General features: G+C 53.4%; 1 protein-coding gene across 1 annotated transcript in view; it reads left to right on the top strand.

Annotated features, from left to right (window-relative positions):
• Positions 1–305: 305 nt before the first annotated feature.
• Positions 306–20,457, top strand: part of SMAD6 (SMAD family member 6) — a 74,284-nt gene continuing 54,132 nt past the window's right edge. The window contains exons 1-3 of the mRNA XM_069458570.1: positions 306–2,141; positions 9,667–9,723; positions 13,513–13,593. Of these exons, the coding sequence (XP_069314671.1) occupies positions 1,319–2,141; positions 9,667–9,723; positions 13,513–13,593 (961 nt within the window). The 5' untranslated portion in view covers positions 306–1,318. The remainder of the gene's footprint in view (positions 2,142–9,666; positions 9,724–13,512; positions 13,594–20,457) is intronic.

Below are 20,457 nucleotides of genomic sequence, written 5' to 3'. Positions count from 1 at the left end.
GCCCGTGGTTTGTGTAACCGTGTGTGTGTTTGTGTGTGTGTGTGCGTGCTTGTGCGTGTGCTCGCTAGCATCCGTGCCCCGGGCGCAACGCGAGCCAGAGAGCCGACCGCGGGCGCTGTCAGGCCCGGGGCGGGGGTGCCGGGGCGGGCGTGGGGCGGGGGCCCGGGCTCGGCCCGCCCCGGGAGCCGGCCCCTTGGAGCCTCCGGCCCTGCAATGGGACGTGTTCTCCTTTAAGAGTTAAGAAACTTGAAACCTTGTTTGCGCAACAATCAGCGCCGCGGAGCCGCCAAAGTGTCTAGACTGGCATATGATGGGAGGCAGCCAATGACTCCACGGCGCTCCTCCGGGGGCCCTCAGTGTGCGTTTGAGGAGAACAAAAAAGAGAGAGAGAGCAGAGCTGGGGAGCGATCGAGGGAGCGGAGCCGAGAGAAAGAGCCGCCGGGCGCTGCCTCGCCAGACCTCGCAGGGACCGCGGGGCCACGGGGAGGCACTTTTGTGGAGGGGGGAGGGGGGCAGACCTCGGCAGCCGCGGCGCCCGGAGCGTCCGAGCGCAGCGTGGGGCAGGCTGCGACCTCTGCCTCGGTGGATTGCATTTTTAATTAAGGATTCCCAGCAGCTCTTTGGGATTTTTACAGCTTCCACTCATGTGTTGACACCGCGTTCTGGAGAAACTCGCTCCAAGTGCATCTAGCTCCCGGGACCCGAGACGGAGTTGGCCTTTCGTGCATGCAAATCCAGGGATTTGGGTTTTGTTTGGGATTTCTTTTTCTTTCTTTTCCTTTTTTTTTTTCTTTCTTCTTTTTGCAGGGAGTAAGAAGGGAGCTGAGGATATCAACAAGCCTGCCTTTTGGATCCTGCAGGAAAAGCCCATGTAGTTTGCGCTAGGGTTTTAAAGGCAGGACTTCCCAGACACATTTCGGGATTCGGCGCGAGCACTTTCTGCTGATGGGCCAGCCGCGCAACTTTTGAAGGCTCGCCGGCCCATGCGGGGTCTCTCTGGCGGCGCGCCGCCTGCAGCCCCTTGGAAGCGCGGGGGCTGGAGTTGTTGAGCAGCCCAGCCGCCGCGGTCCATGTAGCCGCTGGCCCGCCGCGGACTGCGGCTCGGTGCGCGCGTTCCCCGCCGTCCCGCCCGGCTTGCTCCCTCATGTTGCAGCCCTGCGGCGCCCCTTCGACGACAGGCTGTGCGCGGTCTGCACGGCGCTCCGCGGCGGAGCTTCATGTGGGGCTGCGGCCCGCGCAGCCGGCGCCTCGCTGAGGGAACGGACCCCCGGTAACCGGAGACCGCCTCCCCCCCACCCCCGGCGCCAAAGGATATCGTATGTTCAGGTCCAAACGCTCGGGGCTGGTGCGGCGACTTTGGCGAAGTCGTGTGGTCCCCGACCGGGAGGAAGGCGGCAGCGGCGGCGGTGGCGGCGGCGGCGGCGGCGAGGATGGGAGCTTGGGCAGCCGAGCTGAGCCGGCCCCGCGGGCACGAGAGGGCGGAGGCTGCAGCCGCTCCGAAGTCCGCCCGGTAGCCCCGAGGCGGCCCCGGGACGCGGTGGGACAGCGAGGCGCCCAGAGCGCGGGGAGGCGCCGGCGCGCGGGCGGCCCCCCGAGGCCCATGTCGGAGCCGGGGGCCGGCTCTGGGGGCTCCCTGCTGGACGTGGCGGAGCCGGGAGGCCCGGGCTGGCTGCCGGAGAGTGACTGCGAGACGGTGACCTGCTGTCTCTTTTCGGAGCGGGACGCCGCTGGCGCGCCGCGGGACGCCAGCGACCCCCTGGCCGGGGCGGCCCTGGAGCCGGCGGGCGGCGGGCGGAGTCGCGAAGCTCGCTCGCGGCTGCTGCTGCTCGAGCAGGAACTCAAAACGGTCACGTACTCGCTGCTGAAGCGGCTCAAGGAGCGCTCTCTGGACACGCTGCTGGAGGCGGTGGAGTCCCGCGGCGGCGTGCCGGGCGGCTGCGTGCTGGTGCCGCGCGCCGATCTCCGCCTGGGCGGCCAGCCCGCGCCGCCGCAGCTGCTGCTCGGCCGTCTCTTCCGCTGGCCCGACCTGCAGCACGCCGTGGAGCTGAAGCCCCTGTGCGGCTGCCACAGCTTCGCCGCCGCCGCCGACGGCCCTACCGTGTGCTGCAACCCCTACCACTTCAGCCGGCTCTGCGGGCCAGGTGAGCGCGCCGCGCGGGGCGGGGGCGCGGGTCCCCCTCTGCGCGCTCTTCTGCGGCTTTCTCTCCATCGGTGACACTGCGGGCGGGCGCAGGTGCGGGGGCCTTTGAAGCGTGGGGGCACCCGGGGAGGCGCCTCACCCCGCTTGGGGGAGTGGGTGTCCGAGCACACACATCAAACGGCAGCTGCATCTCAAGGCTTCGGCAAACTTTAAAGGGCACAGGTTGGAGTTTCTGTGTGCAGCTTCAGGGACGTGATGAACTTCGCGGTGAAAGGGCAGGGCAGCCCAAGGAGAAGCCAAAGAAATGGGCTTTCCCCTCTTTCTCCCCATTCCAATTTCTGAATTTACCCCAGTTTGCGCCCAGGCTTCTACCATTTGTATGCATGTGCGTACGTATGTGTTATGCTTTCCTATATCCGGGGAGCTATACGTTGCGAAATTGGGTGTAGACAAATCGTAGTTAGTAAAATGTCCCACTTGTGCCTTTGTATATTTTGGAGCAAACTTTTTGCAGGGTAACCCATCTCTGGAGTGGAGGCCACTCTCTTGCCCTGATTATTCCCAGCATCCCTTGGATGTCAAATGCCAGGGTCCTCCACCATCATCATTGTCAATTCGTGTGTTCAGCTTTTCTATAGAGTTGAGGGTCTTGGAGGTATCTGCAAGTAGGTGAGGAAGCCAGGTATTTTATTAGCTCTGAGAACTGCCCCCCTTCTTTGTTCTCCTCCTGGGATTTCCTGCATACACCCCGCCCCCAGCCGTGCTTACCTGGGCAGGCCCTGGGTGCTGGAGCAGAGGTGAGGACAGGCGGAGGCCCCAGGGGGATCGGGAGCTTGCAGTGCCCCTGCTGTGACCTCTGCACTGAGGGTGTGGGGAGGAACACACCTTTTATCGTGTAGGTATCATCTGAGGGAGATATGTGGATCTATTAGGCAGCATTGAGGGTTTTGCCAGGAGGTGGTGGGGTGGGGGAGGTGGGAGGGTGGTCTGGCAGGGACTTACAGGCTGTTGGGTCTGGGAGGGCTTTGAGTTCCTCCATTCTGACCTCCTTGGAGAGAGTCAGCATCCAGGCTGGGGGCGCATACAGGTCAGATCACAGGTCTCCTGAGTCGGTATGGAAGGAGAAGGTGGGCCTAGGGTCGTGGATTTGTCCCAGGTGTCTTGTTTGTGTGTGGGGTAGTGGCAAGAGAGGAAAGGAAGTTTCCCCTCAGTGGTGGTTCCTGAATAGAGGGCATTGATGGGGTGGGGGTGGGGAGGGTGTGCCTCCCTCATGTTACCCTGAGGATTTAGGGGCTTTGGGCAATTCCTGACCTGTGGCCTGTGCCAGGCTTTTGCCGTTTTCCTCTTCCTGACAGCTTCCCCTGGAAGTGGCTTTCTCTCCTCTGCTACCCCTATCTCCTCCCTGCCTGTGGGGAAAGGAGCCCTATTTGTGGTTTTCTCGTCCCTGGTCATTTTTTCTTTTAGTGGAAGATGGATGGTGGGGCCCACTCCACTCTTCTAGAAGGCCCTAGTGAGTATTTCCTCTCTCACCATGTCCGTGTGCCAGCCAATGTTTGTTGAGCACTTACTCTGAGCCAGGCACTGTGCTGGGTGCTGTAGCTGGCAGAATGGAAATAGGATCTGTGCCCTCAGGAAGCATAATCCCATGGGAGAGATGGGGAAGAGATGGGGGAGATGGGAAGTGGGCAGGGCTGGGTCAGTGGGTCTGAACTACCAGAAGTGGTAGGGAGGGTGTGTGTAATCAGATCACCTGCAGCTCTAACCGGAATGGGGCCTTGGATGATGGTTCAGAGGAGAAGGAGAGGGCAAGCGGAGAGTCAGGGTGCCAGGCAAGCTCAGGTGGTGGGCAGGAAGGGGAGGAGTGAAAAAGTTGGAGACAATAGACAGGACCCGCTCCTGTGCCTACTGCTTGGAGTAGGAGTTGGTCTGGGTGTTGGTTGGAATTTGGTGGCCTTGGACAGGCACAGGTTGAGGGAGGCCTGCAAGCTGCAATAGCACATTTCTTGACCATGGGCCTGGTCCTAGGTTCTGCCCAGCCAGTAACCTGCAGCTCGACCTTGGATGAATTACCTCTCCTCTCAGTCACTTTACCCGTCAGTGGGGGTGGCTCTGGGAACATTGTCCACATCTGATTCTGGACTTAGTGTGGGAAGTTGACTCCTTCCTTCCCCCAGAAGGAGGTGCTGTTGCAGGGGGTGTAGCGCCCTGAGTCTGTTCCCCTGCTTCTTGGCCAGCTGCTGGCCTATGGAGCCCCCATTCAGCTACCTAGCGGGTAGCTGGGGGGACCGAAGATCTGGGAAGAGTTTCCAGTATGTGTCAGGTTGACCCTCTTGTGGCTGGGACTGAGACCTGGGGGAACCCTTTGCTGCCCACCCCACCCCTGCCGCCTGGCCGCCAGCCTGGCTCCCTAGCTGGGCGGGCAGCTGGGCGGGTGCATAGCTGGGGCTCAGCCGTGCGTGCTCGTCCTGATAAGAAAGCTGCTCCTTCGAGGTCTCTGGGGGAGAGGCTGGGGCATGGGGCAGACAGACAGACAGACAGACACACACAGAGCAGGCACACAGCTAGGGAGCAGAGTACACTGGAACGCCCAGCACTGAGGAGGGACACCCACCTGGCACCAGCCACCCCAGCCTCCCAACCGGGCCCCAGTGGCAGGAGGTCCCTTCCTTGGTTGGCAGCGTGGACCCCTGCTGTTCAGAGCCAGTCCTGGTCCATCCATCAATGCGCTTCCGGGCCTTGGGGCAAGTTTCCTTTCTCTGGGCCTCTTTTCACCTCTGTGAAGTGAGGGGGCTTGGACAGAATCCCTGAGGGCCTATGCAGGCCTTCCTCCCCTCCCTGTGCCCTGCCAGTCTGTCTCAGAAACTGGGGTCCTCCCTGCCTGTGGTAGTCAGGTCCAGCTCTGCCTCCCTTGCGTGTCGTTCTGTCCCAGGAAAAGCCAGTTCGTTGAGCTCCGTGGGTGCCTATGTGGACGGAAATGTGGAGAAATACTTTAATCACAGCTCTAACCTGTGTTTATAGAGCTCCTTTCTCCTGAAAGTATCCATTAACTTTGGAATAAATCTCCTGCTCTTTGCTTCACCACTTTTTTTTTCTGTAATTATATTCAGTAAATTACTATTATCTAAATTGCGCCCAGGAAAGAGAGACAGCAAGAGAGAGAGAACTTCTAAACGACTGGAGGAGGCCGCCTAGGAAAACACAGGGTTCCCAGGCCAGGACTATAGGAATTAGAACGGGCTAGAAAGTTTTCCTTTTATTTGGCCTGGCATTATCCCTTTGAAATGAGATCAATTTCAAGTTGGGCTTCCAAGCCCCCACCCGGCCTGCTCGGCCCCTAGGCCTGCTTGTCTGCTCCTCCTCTCTCCTCCTGGAGGTGAGGAAGGGGTGATAATGTGCAGTTTGCCTCTTGCTGGCGCCAGCCGGCTGTGCTGTTTATCTGGCTGCCAGGGGAATCTGGGCAATTAGGCTCAGCCGGCCTTAAAGTGCCAGGAGCTCCTTTTCTGCCTCTCCCGTCCTGGGGCTTAGGGTTGAGCCTTTAGGTTCTAGGGGCGGAAAGGATGGGCACTGGGGAGGTCCCCCTCCCCTTATGGCCACCCTTTGGGAGGGGGGAACTTGGAGGCCCATGGAGGCATGTGGATCTTTTCCTTAGCAAGATGCTGAGCTGCAGAGATGGGGGTGGAAGGTAATGTCCCAAACTGAAACCTTGCCAGGCACTGGGAGAGGCTATGAACTCTCTTCTGGCTTTAGAATTTGGGTCTAGATCCCAAAAGGCTAAGTACCCCCTGGGGGCTAACCAGAGGCATGCCTGGGCTGAGCTGAGAGCTAGCCTTCTGGCGAACTGGCCCCTGGCTGACTGCTCTTGCTTCTGAAGGAAGTTGGAGGAGATTCCTGAAGTTGATGCCCCAGGCTGTATGTCTGAGGGGGCTGGAGTTTCTGATGTCTCTCTGTTTCTGCCTCTCTTTCTCTTTCTCTCTACCATGTCCATTTCTTTCAGCCGGGCCTGCAAAGCTCTAGGAGTTCTCCCATTAAAGTTTAGAGCATATTGGTTATTATTTTAAAATTAACACACTTTTGCAAGTAGTAAGACAACTTCTAAGAAGAGAGTGGACAGAGGGCCTGGTGGCAGCTCATAGTTTCTCTTCTGACCTTTTGTCTCACCCACCAAGTGTCCCACTTGAGTTCCCACCTTGTCTACCTGAGTTCATGTCCTGGGACTCCCTTATTCCAGATCTGTGGGGCCCTACCGCGTGGGACTAGAGTGGGAGTGGCAGTTAAGACTTAACCCGGTATTGTTCCTAGCACATCGTTCCTAACAGCCAAAAAGTAGAAACGACCCAATGTCCATTGCTGACGAATGGACAAACAAAATATGGTACATCCAAACAATGGAATATTATTCAGCCATAAAAAAGAATGGTGTCTGGTACTGAGACGTGCTACAGCATGGAAGAACCTTAAAAACGTCATGCTAAATGAAAGAAGCCACTCACAAAAGGCCATGTATTGTATGATTCCATTTATATGAAAAGTCCAGAATAGGCATCTCTGTAGAGATAGAAAGTAGATTTCTGGCTGCCTAGTGTTTTGGGGTCGAGGGGGTATAGGAAGTGACTGCTAATGGGGACAGGGTTTCTTTTCACGGTGATGAAAATGTCCTGTAATTAGATTGTGGTGATGGTTGCACAATTCTATGAATATACTAAAAACTACTGAATTGTATATTTTAAAAGAGTGTTTCTTATGGTGTGGAAATTATTTCCCATTAAAAACAGAAAAGAGGGTTACCTGGTATTAGCCTCTAACTGGCCTCCCCTTTAGTTTCGCTGAAGTAGAGTAACATCTGCAGCGACCTTCAGGTGTGGTGTCGGACAGGTCCTTTGCCAGGCTGGACCTCAGTTTCCCTGTCAGTAAAAGGAGTCGAGTTGGGTGAACCCTAAGGCCCTTTCTGTCTCTAACATTGTAAATCCCTGTGTTGTGGGATGGAGTCTATAAGCCTTCATGCTTTTTTATTGTTTAGAATGGAATTTAGTGATAGCTCTCAGTCTCTGTGGTTAAAGAATTCTGTGCAAACCATTTTGCTGGAACAAATGGGGGCCCGGTGAGGTCCCTCCTGAAAGCTTTGTAGTCTCCTCACTAGCTGGTGTGCCTGATGGTTTAGGTTCATGGATTTTCTTTCTGTCTCACTCATGACATTAAAACCCCCAACTTGGGCATGTCAAGGGTTACAACTCAAGGCCTAGGTGGCTCCTACAGGGGGACTTCATGAGCCCTTCCTGCCCCCTACCTTTTGGGTCCCATGTTAGCAGCCCCTGGAAGAGATGCTCGGGTTGGTGACAGGGCGTTGACTCCAGCTGCCACTGCCCATTGCTGCCAAGTTTCACTTTTGAGGACAAATCTGGGGGATGGGGGCAACTGTCCAGAGTTCTGTGCCATGTGTAGTCTGGGCCTCAGCCAATCCAATCAGATTTTTGCAAAAGTAACCCTAATAGAGGAATTGCAGGCTTTCTGCCAAGTTCTTGGGAGTAGTGGAAAGGGCGTGAGGCTGGGACAGAGACCTGGCTCTGGTCCTGGCTCACACCCAGCTCCTGAGGGAGTCACTTCCACTTGCCAGGCCTCAGTCTCCTCCTCTGTGCAGTGGAAGGACTGGCCTTAATTCTCTTTCCCCGTGGAGCTCCAGCCCTTCCTGTGTCATGCCTCTTGTCCTGGGAGGCTGGCCAGAGGGTCCCCTCGGTCCTCTTTCTCCACATCTTTGTCCACAGATGCGTCCACCTTTATCATTATATTCATGATTATTGTCTTTGTCCCCATTTCGCAAGCACTTTCTGTGCAGGTGGTGTGCTGGACCCAGCAGGGGTGAAGCAGGGTGTAAGTCAGGGTGCCTCTTGACTCCCCATCTCATTGGACTGTAGGCAGAGTCAGGCCTGGACCTCAGGTCCCAGCTCCATCATGATTGGCTGGGGGACATGGACAAGTCAGTTTTCTCATCTGTAAAATGGGAATAATAATGCCATCTTATTTATTTCTTTATTTTCGAGAAAGGATTAAATAAAAATAGGTGCCTGACAACCATGATTAACCACTCTGTTCCTGAGCTCTAAAGGAATAAAATTCAGTAAATAAAATGGGAGGTGCATGGCATGGAGCAAGACACAGGCTAGGCATCGAGCAAATGTTTGTGTCTCTCCCAGTGGCTGCTCCGTGATTCACTTTTTCTTCTCCCTAACCCCTGTCCACAAAAGAGTCCCTGTTTCTGGACCTCAGAGCCTTCACTTTGTTGAAGTAACTTCAGGCTGGAAAGGCCAGGGTGGGGAGGAGATGGAGCCTTGTTGGGTGTATGGAGCAAAACAAATGCTCCTGCAACTAATTGTGCCTTATTATAATTGTGAAAAACCCTTATTACCCCTTGTGTCATTACTGATACCTGCCTAATAATAGTTATTACCACTTTATTACCACTGAGAGTTTGTTTTAGTTTGCGATTTGATTGTGTTTAGTTTCATTTACAGAAAATGAAGGGTCATTTTACTCATGCAAATTGTTACTTAGTTTAGCAAATTGTTACTTCCAGTAAAGCAAGAGGCTAAGGAATTCTTCTGAAGGCAAAGTATATGTTTTTAAGGAGGAGTATTTTAGGCAAATGAAAAGGAAACCCAAAGAAAAATACCATAGACAATAAGGAATCACAGAGTCTGAGCTGGAAGGCTGGAGAGAGCTTGTGTTCCACTCCTGCCCCTCACAAAGTGGGGGACTGAGGCCAAGAGCTGGCAGGGACTGGTTTAGGGCCTCCTATTGAGGCGTCGGAGCTGGGTTTGGCTTTCTGGCTCCCAACCAGTTTCACCATCCTCCCTGTACCCAAGAATATTAGTTCTAATGCAACTCCTTTGCAAACGAGTTTCTGTGTCTGGGCTTTTGCACTCAGCTCTGAGTAGGCTTGCCAAATTTAGCAAATAAAATACAGGATGACTAGTTAAATTTGAATTTCAAGTAAACAACACATAATATTTCTGCATAAGTATGTCGCAAATATTGCAAGGGACATACTTACACTAAAAAAATTATGCCATGTTTATCCAAAATTAGATTGAACTGAGCGTCCTGTATTTTGTCTGGCAACCCTAGCTCTGAATTCCCCTGCACTTGCATTTCTCTTGTGATAGTAATAATAGTTACTGTTACTATACTGGAGGTATTTTTCTACAGTGCCAAGTTACATACATTGTCCTGGCAAACCTGGGAGATCTGTATCTCATTTTAGAGCTGAGGAATTGGCTCAGAGAGGTGAAGTAATTTTCCTAAGGTCACACAGCCAAAGGTGGCAGGGCAGGGATTGAACCCAGGTCCGTCTGCACCCCAAGCCTGTGGCTTTAACTGTTTTAATGGATTTGGGCAGCAGAGGTGGTAGGAGAAAAGGAAGCCTTCCTGGGGGATGAGTTTATTATTTGAGGAAACCAATAATTAAAAGCATGTAGAACCCCAGGTGTGAACTCCCCTACCCCAACAGTGACATGCTGTCTCCTGTCTTCCAGAATCACCGCCACCCCCCTACTCTCGGCTGTCTCCTCGCGACGAGTACAAGCCACTGGGTAAGTACCTTCTTTCCTACCCTTGCAGAGATGTGTCCATTCCTGGCTCCTCTTCAGCCCAGCCTCCGTCTGGCCTCAGTGCTGGAGGGCTGGAGGGGAGGGGTGGAAACTACGCTGGTTACACTGAAATGGGGTAAAGTTTTACAAACACTCCCACAACTGGGCCAAAGCAGACCCAGCCTCTGCAGCAGGCGATTTACGTCTTGAAATTCCAGGGCTCATCATTAACCTCTCTGTGACCTTTAAACATGGGCCCGTGGGAGATGAATGGGTTTTGACTTAAGCATCTCGTTGGAGGTGGGTTGGTATTTCTGTGTCTCTTTTCCTCTCTCTCCCTCCGTCAGCCTTGAGTTGTTCCCTTTAGTGTGTATTAATCAGTAGCATGACAGATAGATCGGGTGTGAGGTCTTTGCTGAGAGAGGCTGTATATTTCCCCCTTCTTTAAGCTGAGGTGTTCACCTGGGCAGAAACAACAATTACAGTGTTTGGAAAGAATATTTATGGGTACACAAAGCCCCCGGCATGCCTATCCCCCGGGTGAGCTTAGTGGAGGTGGCAATGTCATTTTCTACAACTCCCATGCAGAGGCAGAGTGTGTTTCTGTAAAACCTGGGGCCTAGATGATCAGCCCATATTCTGGGGTGGATGCATGTGGTTTTGAAAAGCAGAGATCGCTTGTTCCCTGGCCCGGCCCTCTGTTTCTGCTAGTGGGGATTCAGAGCACGGGTTTGGAGCCAGAGAAGTGATGGAGTCTGTAGAATCCTGGTGGTGGGGCGAGTTAGTTTGTCTCTAACAGTACCAGGAGGGCAACCGTGTGACCCGGGCAGTTTCTGTGGGACTCAAATTTTAAAAGTCAGATGGCGTGGCAATGATGCTGAAACATTCCACCGAGTGACCACAAAAAGTGGGTTTTGTTTTGTTTTTGGTAAATGCCTCCTTCCAGTATCACGTCAGTATCATCTGGGAGGTGACTTCTTAGTGTTGTAGACTCTCAGGCATCCACTCGGGTTTTCCTTCCAGGCCGCACCCCCTGTGAAGTCAGAAGTGCCTACCAGGTCCCTTCAGGAGACCTCCCCCAGCAAGGAGGGCAGTGGCTGTCCCAGGAGGGTGTGTGAGTCAGTAGCTAAACCATCGTGGCTTCCCCATTGTTTGTTCCAGAAGTATGATCATCCCATGGATGGTGGAATTTTAGTTCTTTGGGGAACTGGAGATGTCATCTGTTGGGACACTGCCACTTAAGAGATGAGGAATCAGGCTGAGCGAGGGGGAGGAGCTGCCCAGCTAATGAGCAGCAGGGTTGAGCCACAAACCCAGAGCAGCCCCCGTTCAGGTTGGTGGTTCCCCATCCTTCCTTTGCAGGCCTGTCTCAGCATTTCCGAAGTTGGCATAATTGTACCAGTTCCATTAGAGGGAAAAAAAAAGCCCTCGAAAGTTCTTGGTACATGTAGCAGCTCAGTGTGAATGGCAGGCACGGATGGTTGCCCTGGGGGCTTGTCAGTCAGCCTGTGATACAGCAGCAAAACCGGGATGCCACCCAGCCCCGCAGGTGACCATTCTGAAACCAACAGGTATCCGTTCTTTTATGAGTGGGACACCTGAGACCCAGAAAGAGGAAGTGACACCTGCTGGTGGTCGCATAGCTCAGCATACCACCTGTTTTAACATGGCTTGCAAGCTAAGAACGGCTTTTCTCTTCTAAGCAGTTAAAAAAAAAATCAAAAGAAGAAGAATATTTCATGACACGTGAAAAATGACATGAAATTCAGATTTCAGTATCTGCAAGTCCAGTTTTACTGGGACACAGCCACACGTGTCTGTTTCTGTGTCGTCTGTGGCTATTTCCGAGCTACGGCGTCAGCGCTGAGTGGCTGTAACAAAGTGCGTGGTTCACATGGCTGAAAATACGTGCTCTCTTTACAGCAAAGTTGGTGACCCCTGCCATTGCTCGACTGATAGTGGAGGTGGGACTCAATCTTGGGGCTCCAGTTTGCAGACAGGGTCCCTCCTTGGGGCTTCAGAAGGGATGGAGGTCGGGGACATTCTTTTCTACAACAGCCACTGCGACACCGGGCTTCACTAGAAACACTGGATGTGACGGTTTGGCAAGGGTGCGATGAGGACTTACTAGCTGTGAAAGGTGGAAACCACTTGTCGTTCGGATCCTTCTGGAAACCTCACAGTGCTGCCTGTGTGGGCTCCACGGCGGTTCATGAAGAAGTAGGACTCAGCTTGCAGTGTTGCTGCTTCAGATGAGAAATGGCAGCAGGGCTCTGTCTGGGCCTCGAGCACTTTGGGAACATTAGGTATTAAAGCAAAACTCTTTTAAGAAGTCTCACTTAGGCATTGAGCATTTCTTTTGTTTTGTTTTGTTTTGTTTTGAAAGACTTTCTGTGTGTCCTTATTTGTCTTCTAACACATTTTACCAGCAGATAACTTTTTCATGCCCTGATAAATAGTCCGAGTTATTTTTTTGTATTATTTTCTTTTCCTTGCATTGTTGCTTTTTCATAAACAAAAAGCCAGTTCACTTCTAAGCCTCTTTGATCACATGAGACCAAAAAACAAAATAAAACCCAGAACACCCAGTCAGCATCTGGCAAGTGGGAAATAAAAAAATAAAAAAAAAAAAAAAGGCCAAATTGGTTAATGTTTCATCTTCCCACTCCCCAAGCCATGTGGTAAAAGGAAGAAATTCCTGCAGGATTGAATGGAATTCTAGCTAGCTAGGACCTAGGCTAATGGTTTTGTCCCAGGAATCCCCTGCCTGGAGTGGCTCTGCTGGGCCAGGTGGGGCCAGGTGGGGCTGGCTGAGCCAGACCTGGGTTGTGCTGGGTGGGAAGAGGAGGGATGTGCTCTAGGCCTCCGGGAACATGCCTTCCCACTCTTGGACAGGCCTGTCCCTTAACGGGGACAACACCCATTGCTGGTAGCAGAGGCACGGGCCCAGGAAAAATTTTCCAAGTCTGCCTGTCCCAAAAGGCATTGGCTTGTCAAGCTAGCAGCTCAGTGTTCAAGAGAAATGTGCAAAAGAATTTCCCTTTCCTGTCTAACTGCACTGCAGACAAGGGAAAACAAATAATGCACGCCATATGAAGCACTTAAAACTACTTAAAAAAAAAAAAAAATGAACGCCTTAAGAAAAGCAGAGCAGGCATTGGAAGTTGCTCTGTGAGCAGGTTTGGATGTTAGGGAGTGGGGGAGGGGAGAGAGAAAACAAAGTTAATCTGAGAGCAAACGCCTGAGCCCTTAATTAGAGGGGTGTAAGCAGGACAGAGTGAGGATGGCTGGTGACTTGTTAAAACAAAGTTTTCCCAGCTCCAGCAGGAGGGAGGAAGGAAGGATAGAAGGAAGGAAGGAAGCAAGAAGGAACAGCTTCAAGAATTTTAATGGTTGTAATTAAGTACAGCAACTGAGAATTGTTTAGGGCTTAATTTAACTTTACCCAGGGAGGCTCCAAGTTGCTACTTGCTTGGCCCCCTGAACTTGGGTGATTTCTGTGGTCAGAGCCATTGGAACCTTTTCAGGTGCCAGGCTCGCAGCATTTTCCAGAAGAGTCCCTGGGCTGGCTGGTCTGGTCTCAGGTAATGCTGGGATGGGGTTACAGAATGGCACCAGAAGGTTGCGAGGGACACGCTGCCCGTTGCAGGCACACACATGCACACACACACACGCACACATACACACACGCACACATACACACACACACACACACACACACGGATGCGTGAGAAAGAAGGCAAGAGCGGTGCCCCACGGCCATCTAAGTTCTCTTTCTCTTTCTTCCCGCAGATCTGTCCGATTCCACATTGTCTTACACTGAAACAGAGGCCACCAACTCCCTCATCACCACTGCTCCGGGTGAATTCTCAGGTTGGCGTGTTTTCTGTGTGTGTGTTGCTGTTGTGTTGAACTTTATCCAAGGGGACCGGTGGGGGGGGGGGGAGGGCGGGTGGTGCAAGTCTTTATGTTTTCCCCCTTCTTATTGTTTTCCTTTTCCTCCCACCTGTTGGATGGGGGGACTGCCAGTGTCCTAATCGCCGGTGTTGGTGGGGTTAAGAGCAGTCTGTATGTATGCCTGAAAGCTGAGGATGCTAACTTTGAAAGTGCCTGTCCACCACGTTTTAACCAGTTGTCCCTACCTTGTCTCTCATGGAAAAACGATAAAAACCTAGCACAGCTCTCCAGCTCCGATTTTAGCAAGGGATCCCCATCCCCAGCTGTAAGAGGCAGCAAAGTGGATGGGTGGCACATTCGTCCTGTCCCCACTCTGGGGGAGGGACCGACGTGAAGGGTCAGGAGAGAGGGGAGAAACGGAGCGGGGAGCATGAGCTTGCAGGGAGGATCTGGCAAGTGAGGGCTTTGCCAAAGGCCAGTGGTTTCTGCGTCTCTCTGAGCAGCGCACGCTGGGATAGGAAACGGAACGCTGGTTCGGAGCCTCCCAGCCTCTGTAATTAAAAGCTGGCCATAGGGACCCCAGCATTTGGAGGACTATCTATATCAGGCTTCCCTTGAGGACAGAGAGGTCGATGTTGGCCAGTGGCAAGGTCTGCGGGGCTCTGTGGGAGCACGGCCTGGAGGTGTGCTGCGGCTTGTGGCCGGGCCCCGTGCTGAGTGAGACCCAAGTGGGCACGAATGGGTCGCTGTTTGTCTGCATCTGAGCCCTCCTCCTCCTCCCACGTCCATGCCACTATAGCAGTAGGACAACAGCATAGCATTTATTGAGTGTTTACTCTGGGCCAGGCCCTGTCGTCAGCCCCTGGGCTGGGAAAACTGAAAGGTCAAGTGACTTGCCCAGGGTCACAAGGTAGGCAGAGCTTATCTCCAGGATCTACACCCCTCACTACTGTTCTGTCCCCCACTTCTCTGCAAGGGTCAAATGTACGTTTGATAAATGTATTTCCCACAAAGTGTTCTGTCTGTCATCCTTGTCATACTCTCCCCATGACTGTAAGGTGACAGTGCTGGCTGCTCACGGCTGCCTGGCCATGAGCCCGTCCCCATCTGCTCCCTATTGTCACCACAACCCCGGGAGCCCTCGACAGTACGGTGCTTTCAAAGATGGGGAGCGTGGAAGCCGAAGCAGGGTGCTCGTGGCACGGCTGGTACTGGGGTCCCGGTCTCCTGGGTCCTACTCCAGTCTGCTTTCTGGTCTCTGGTGGCCCCTCTGTTTGGGCCACTCCCTTCTCTTCTCTGTGTTTTGACCCTGTTTGGTTATAATCTCTTTCCTGCAAAGACCCAGACGGATGAACGCAAGTTAACATTTCAATCCATTCTTTTTCCTCTTCACCTACATGGATGGAAGTCACATATAATTTTGAAGCAAGGGACTTAAAAGTATTTCTGAATTTATGATTCTGTGTCATTGCCAGCCCTCAGAGCGTATTTGATTTAGGTGGACTGCACTGGCACTAGTTGTCTGGATGGATAGGGAATTTTTTTAACATCCCCTGTCCCCCTGTTGTTAATGGAAACTCTTGTACCTGTGTGTACCTAACTGCCTTACAGTTTCAGGGTGTTTGCAGACATGGTCTCATTTGATCTCAGTCATCCCAGAGGGGGCCTGGCATGTGGCTTGGGTTGGAAGCAGACCCCAGAGCACCTGCAGGAGGCCCCGCGCACTCTGGTTCTTAGGGGAGAGCACCCTCTGGAGGCTGGGAGGTCCCCCGCCCCAGGCCATTAGGCTTTGGGGCCCAGTGGGCCTGTATTTGGGATTTCTGCCCAGATGTCCCAGAGCGGAGTCTTTGGTACTGGACAGTGAGGAGGTCCCTGCTGCTCTTTACTGGGGATGAGGGTTGGGTGGCTCTCATGAGACAGTTTTGCATCCAGTGGCTTGGAATTCTAAGGGGCTGAAGGATTTGGGGAGAAAATTTGGGATTTCCTTTGGCAAGGAAATTGGATGAGGTCTTGATGGGCTTTGGTCTGAGTTCTGGGTGGGCTCAGTAGGTGAGTGGAGTTCTCCTTTATGGTCATGCTGGCTCCTTCCAGGGATGATGTGTGTCCCCTCCCCTCGGGGGACTCGCTGTTCATATTTTCAAGCTTACTGTATGGGTTAGAGCTGCCCCCTGCCTGCTGGAGCTCACAGACTTGGGGCTGTGCTGGCTGTCTCGCTGGAGGACATGCTTAGGAAGGGAGGCCTTGGGGAGGAGGGAACGCTCAGATGGGCGACAGGTCTTGGTGGATGATGAAGGCAAAGATGGAATGCAAGGTTGTGCAGGAGGGCAGGGTGGGAGGTGACCTCAGAAAGGTGAGGGGCAGAGGTGGGCACAGTGTGCTGAGCCAGGCCAGGCCCTTTGTTGTTCAAGGACAGATGATGATGATGGTGCTGATGATGACAGCAGTTGACGTTTACTGACACTCATGACATGCCAGCCACTTCACTGAATGCCAGCATTTCCCATTTCATTGACTCTCTACCACAACCCAGTGAGACAGGTACGATTCTCCCCACCTTACACATGAGGAAACTGAGGCTCATTGCTGGGCCGCCTGCCCCAGTTGGAAGTGGCAGGCTTGGGCTGTGAGATTGGGCGGCATGACTGCCCAGCTCCTACCCTGAGGGCTCTGCCCAGTGGTCCACAGCCAGAGTCTCCATCCCCCTCCCTGAGCCAGACCCCAGTGGGGGCAAAGTAGACCAGTCAAAGCAGCCTGGGGGCAGCCTGTCTTGATTTAAATCCCAGGGTGGGGGTGAGAGGCTAGAAAGGGCACAGGGATCTGTGCTCATCCAGGCCTCCAGGCCTCCGCTGGGCACATCTAGCAGACCACCCAGAGATCACACCAGCCAACTGCCTACCCACTCCTTCCCCCTGCGTCCTGAGGGGCTGCTGACCCTGGGAGCCTGGTTCATGGCACTGTCTGGGGACAGGCAGCAGGGTGTCTGTAGCCCCAGGACTGAGACCGCCCTTGTTTGTCTCGCAAAATGACAATCCCAGTGCCTGGCCTGGAGCTGTCTATTTTTATCCAACTCCAAGGTCTCTGCTTTGCTTTCCTGTCCAGTTGTTGAGGCCACTGTGGGGAATGGTGGGGATTTTGAGGCTCAGTCCCAGGCCCAGGCAGGCAAGGACGCATGGGTGGGCAGGGCGAGGGCAGCAGGAAAATCTTGTTTCAGCTCTCTGAATAATTGACAGGACGCTCGCATCTGCTGTCTACACCACCTCCAAATTTGGAAACGTGACCCCCACTAAATAGATGACAAACTGAAGCTCAGAGGGGGCAGGTGACTTCAGCAAGGATACTCCGGGCGTTGGGGGATGGGTGTTAGAATGGAGATTTTACCAAATCTGAAGACCCTTACACCTGGAGTCTTCAGTAGGATTTGGGAAAGGTTGAGAAACTAGAGGTCCCTTTTGGGATGACTTCAAAACTCTGGCACTCTGGTTTCCTGGCCTAACACAGGGCCTGAGCTGCTGTCCCCTGACTGTCCAAGGCCCCTCAGGCCATTCTCTTGTTTGCAACATTTCCATTCCTTTCCCATTCCCTTAATTTCAGTTTATTTTGGAGAGGAAAGCAAGAGGAGCTAATAAAGAAATTCATACTAAAGTGTGAGTGGCCGGTAGGCAACCCTTTCTTTTGCAACTTAAAAGTAGAATATGCCATAATTGAAAGAATTGCAGGATGAAGGGCAACGTGGGGATGGTGGTTCTGAGGCAGGCTGGGAAGGGAGGGCGGGGTCTCCCCCCATCTCCTGTTCTAGCCTAGAAGAACAGAATGAGCATGACACAAGGGCTTTATGTCCTGGTGAGGACATAAAGCTCAGGTGGGGCTGGCTGAGCTCTGGGTCACTTGGCGGGAGCCTGAGGTGGTGGGGCTGCCTGCCTCACTCCGTGCTGTGGGGCAGGGCATGGGGCACCAGCTTCTGGAGGACCAGCAGCTTCTTTCTGGCATCTTATTCTAGTGCCTGTTGGATAACTGTTCAAGTGCTTTATTAAGCACCTGCTGTATGCAAGGCATGGTGTATGCTGCCCATCATGGGGATCAGGCAAGTCCTTTCCGGTGATCTTGGCTGGATGTGCTGGTATCTGCGTCCTCACAGCATGCTGGTTTCTTTAGAGCAAGGCCCCCACTTTACTGAGGAGAAGGCCCAGGGAAGGAAGGGAGCCACGAGAGACGACATGGAGAGTTGGGGGCTGAACTGGATGTGGATGCCTTTCCTCCATGAACCAGAGTGTAGGCTCCCTGAGGGCACAGATCATTCTGTAGATTCTTGCATTCTATAGCTTGACAGTTTGGGAACAGAGGCTCAGAGAGGTTAGGAGACTGGCTGAGGGCCACACAGCAAGCATAAGCAGGTGGAGCCAGGTGGCAACCTAGGTGGGTCCATGCTGCTTGCCCTCTGCCACCTGGTAGGAACTGCCTGCCCTTTTGCCCGTTCCACTCAGCGGACCCTCAGGGTGCCCTGTCAGTGCTGTGGCAGCTGGGTGAGGAGTATGTGTGCAGTGTCGCTCCTGTAGTGTCCTTGATCGTAGGCCTAAGCATGTTCTTGTTAGACACCCTCGTGTAACGCAGACTCTAGAGCTCTGTTTGCCTAGGTACTCAGTTCAGTCGAATCAGTGTGTACAGAGCCCTCACAGTGGTGGCGGGCTCTGTACCAGTGGGTTCGAGCCCCAGCTCTGCCATTTGTAAGTTGTGTGACCTTGGGCCAACCACTTAATTGCTTTGTCCCTCAGTTTTTTCACCTGTGAAATGGGAATAACAGCCTGTCCCTTGTGGTGAGGGTTAAATGAGGTGATGCCTGTGAATTAGCCAAGACCTAGCACATTGCATGTGGTGGGTGTGGCCGTTACAGTATTCCAGGCATGGGGGGTTGGGCAGAGATGAAAATTACATCATCTCTGCCCTCAAGGTACTCCCAGATAGGTAAAGATACAAAAAGAAACAAGAGGCGTTCTAGAGGAAGAAGGGATTAGTGATGCATTCTTGGCATGGTAGGAAGGCAGCCCTGGAAGGCTTCCTGAGAGGGGTGGTATCAAGGTTGGGTTTTACAGGATGAGTGGAAGTCTACCAAAGGGGCAGGATTTGGAGCATTCCAGTTAGAAGGAATAGCAAGTGCAAAGGCCTGGAGGTGTGAAAAGAGCTTGATGTTGAGAAACCAATGGAGTCTGGAGGGATTGGGAAGCAAAGCACTGACGTTGGTGGGAGATGAGGCGGGGGAAGGCCAGGGCTTAGGTAAGATTTTTTGAAACATTTTTACTAAACTATACAGAGTGCACATATAAGTGTCCAGCTTAGTGAATTTTCACAAACTGATCACGACTGAGTGATGGCGCCTGGGTAACGTTGCTGCCGCATGGCGCCGCTCATTGCCTGGCTCTGGGGTGCTGCATGCTGAGTGGTTTGGAAGGGAAGGCAGGAGGGCAGGGGATAGAAGAGGGTTTCATTTGGCTTTGGAGAGCAGGAAGGACGTTTCACGTGGAGCTTGTGGTGAATGGTGCCCTGATACAATCAGACTTGAACCTAGATCCATCCCCATGGATTTAATAGTGGTTCTTGGGTATGACCGTGCCCACTCTGCCTATCTGCGGAGCTCAGGCCCAAGCGTAGGCGGGGGACAGGGTGCCAGACTGACGCTGAGTCTGGCCAGGACCAGCCTGCTGTTTCTAATTCAGAAATGGCCCCAACCTCCTCGCCTCCCCTGAGCAGGGTGGCAGGGGCGGGGGGAGCCACTGGGCTCCCATCCGAGGTCGACAGTGTGCACTACCCACCTCAGGCCCTTGCCATGTGTCTTTTTAGCTTTGATCAGCCAAAGGGAAGGAAAAAATCTTCCCACCTTAAAACCTCCTGAGTACCTCACAGAGGGAGAGGGACCCCTTCTTCCTGGGCTAGGGCAGAGGTATGAGGGGCAGAGGGCAGGAGTAGCAGGGGTGACTGCAGCAGTCCTGGGGGACCAGGCAGTTGAGGAGGGCGTCCAGCCAGCCGGGCCTGCCAGGGGGCAATGTGGGGTGATGGACGGTGCGCCAGAGTGGGTTCTGGGCTTGGCTTTGCCCTTTCCCTGCTGTGCGACCTCAGACAGATCCCTGTTCTCGAGTCTCAGTTTGCTCAGCTGTATATTGGGGCCACTGAGTCAGTGATCTCAGAGACCCCCTTGGTGCCGCTGTATTCTGGGCTGTGGGCTCCTGGGCTTTGGCGGGTGGCCAGAGAGCTAGGGCTTCTGGCCTGGGGCATCTTAGCTTCTTTTATCATCACAACTGTGGCCAGGCACAAAGCCATGCAGAGGGAGAGTACTGTTTTCCTGGACCCCCCTCTTCCCAGGGCACTGAACCTTGGACATTCGAGTGGGGGTACACTGGACTGATGAAGAACCCAAGGCCCAGAAAGGGCAACGGACTCACTAGAGGTCACACAGCTTTCAGAATCCCTGGGACCTCTGACAGAGGACCTCAAGGGCCATTGTGATTCTTGACTGTAAGCTTTTGAGTGACAAGTCAATGTATTAAATATTTATTCAGAACCTACTGCATACCAGTGGCAGGTGATACAAAATGGAAAAAGCCTGGACCTTCCCCTCTAGGTGCTGATGGGCTAGAAGAAGAGGCAGACAGGAAGCAAAGAATGGTGAATGACTGTGCTAAGTGCTGCCCTAGAGATGTGGCCAAGGCTAAGCGCTAGCACAGAATCAAGGCAAGGGGCTCTGTTGGAGTGGGAATGGGGGTCTTCAGGGAAAGCTTACTGGAGATTAAGGTGATTTAGAGTTGGGTTTTGTAGAGTGAGTAAGAGTTCACGGAGAGGACAACAGGCTGT

Source organism: Eulemur rufifrons, chromosome 2, assembly GCF_041146395.1.
Source record: "Eulemur rufifrons isolate Redbay chromosome 2, OSU_ERuf_1, whole genome shotgun sequence".
NCBI lineage: Eukaryota > Metazoa > Chordata > Mammalia > Primates > Lemuridae > Eulemur > Eulemur rufifrons.
The sequence above is the reverse complement of the archived record's forward strand: the minus strand, read 5'-3'. Positions and strand labels throughout refer to the sequence as shown.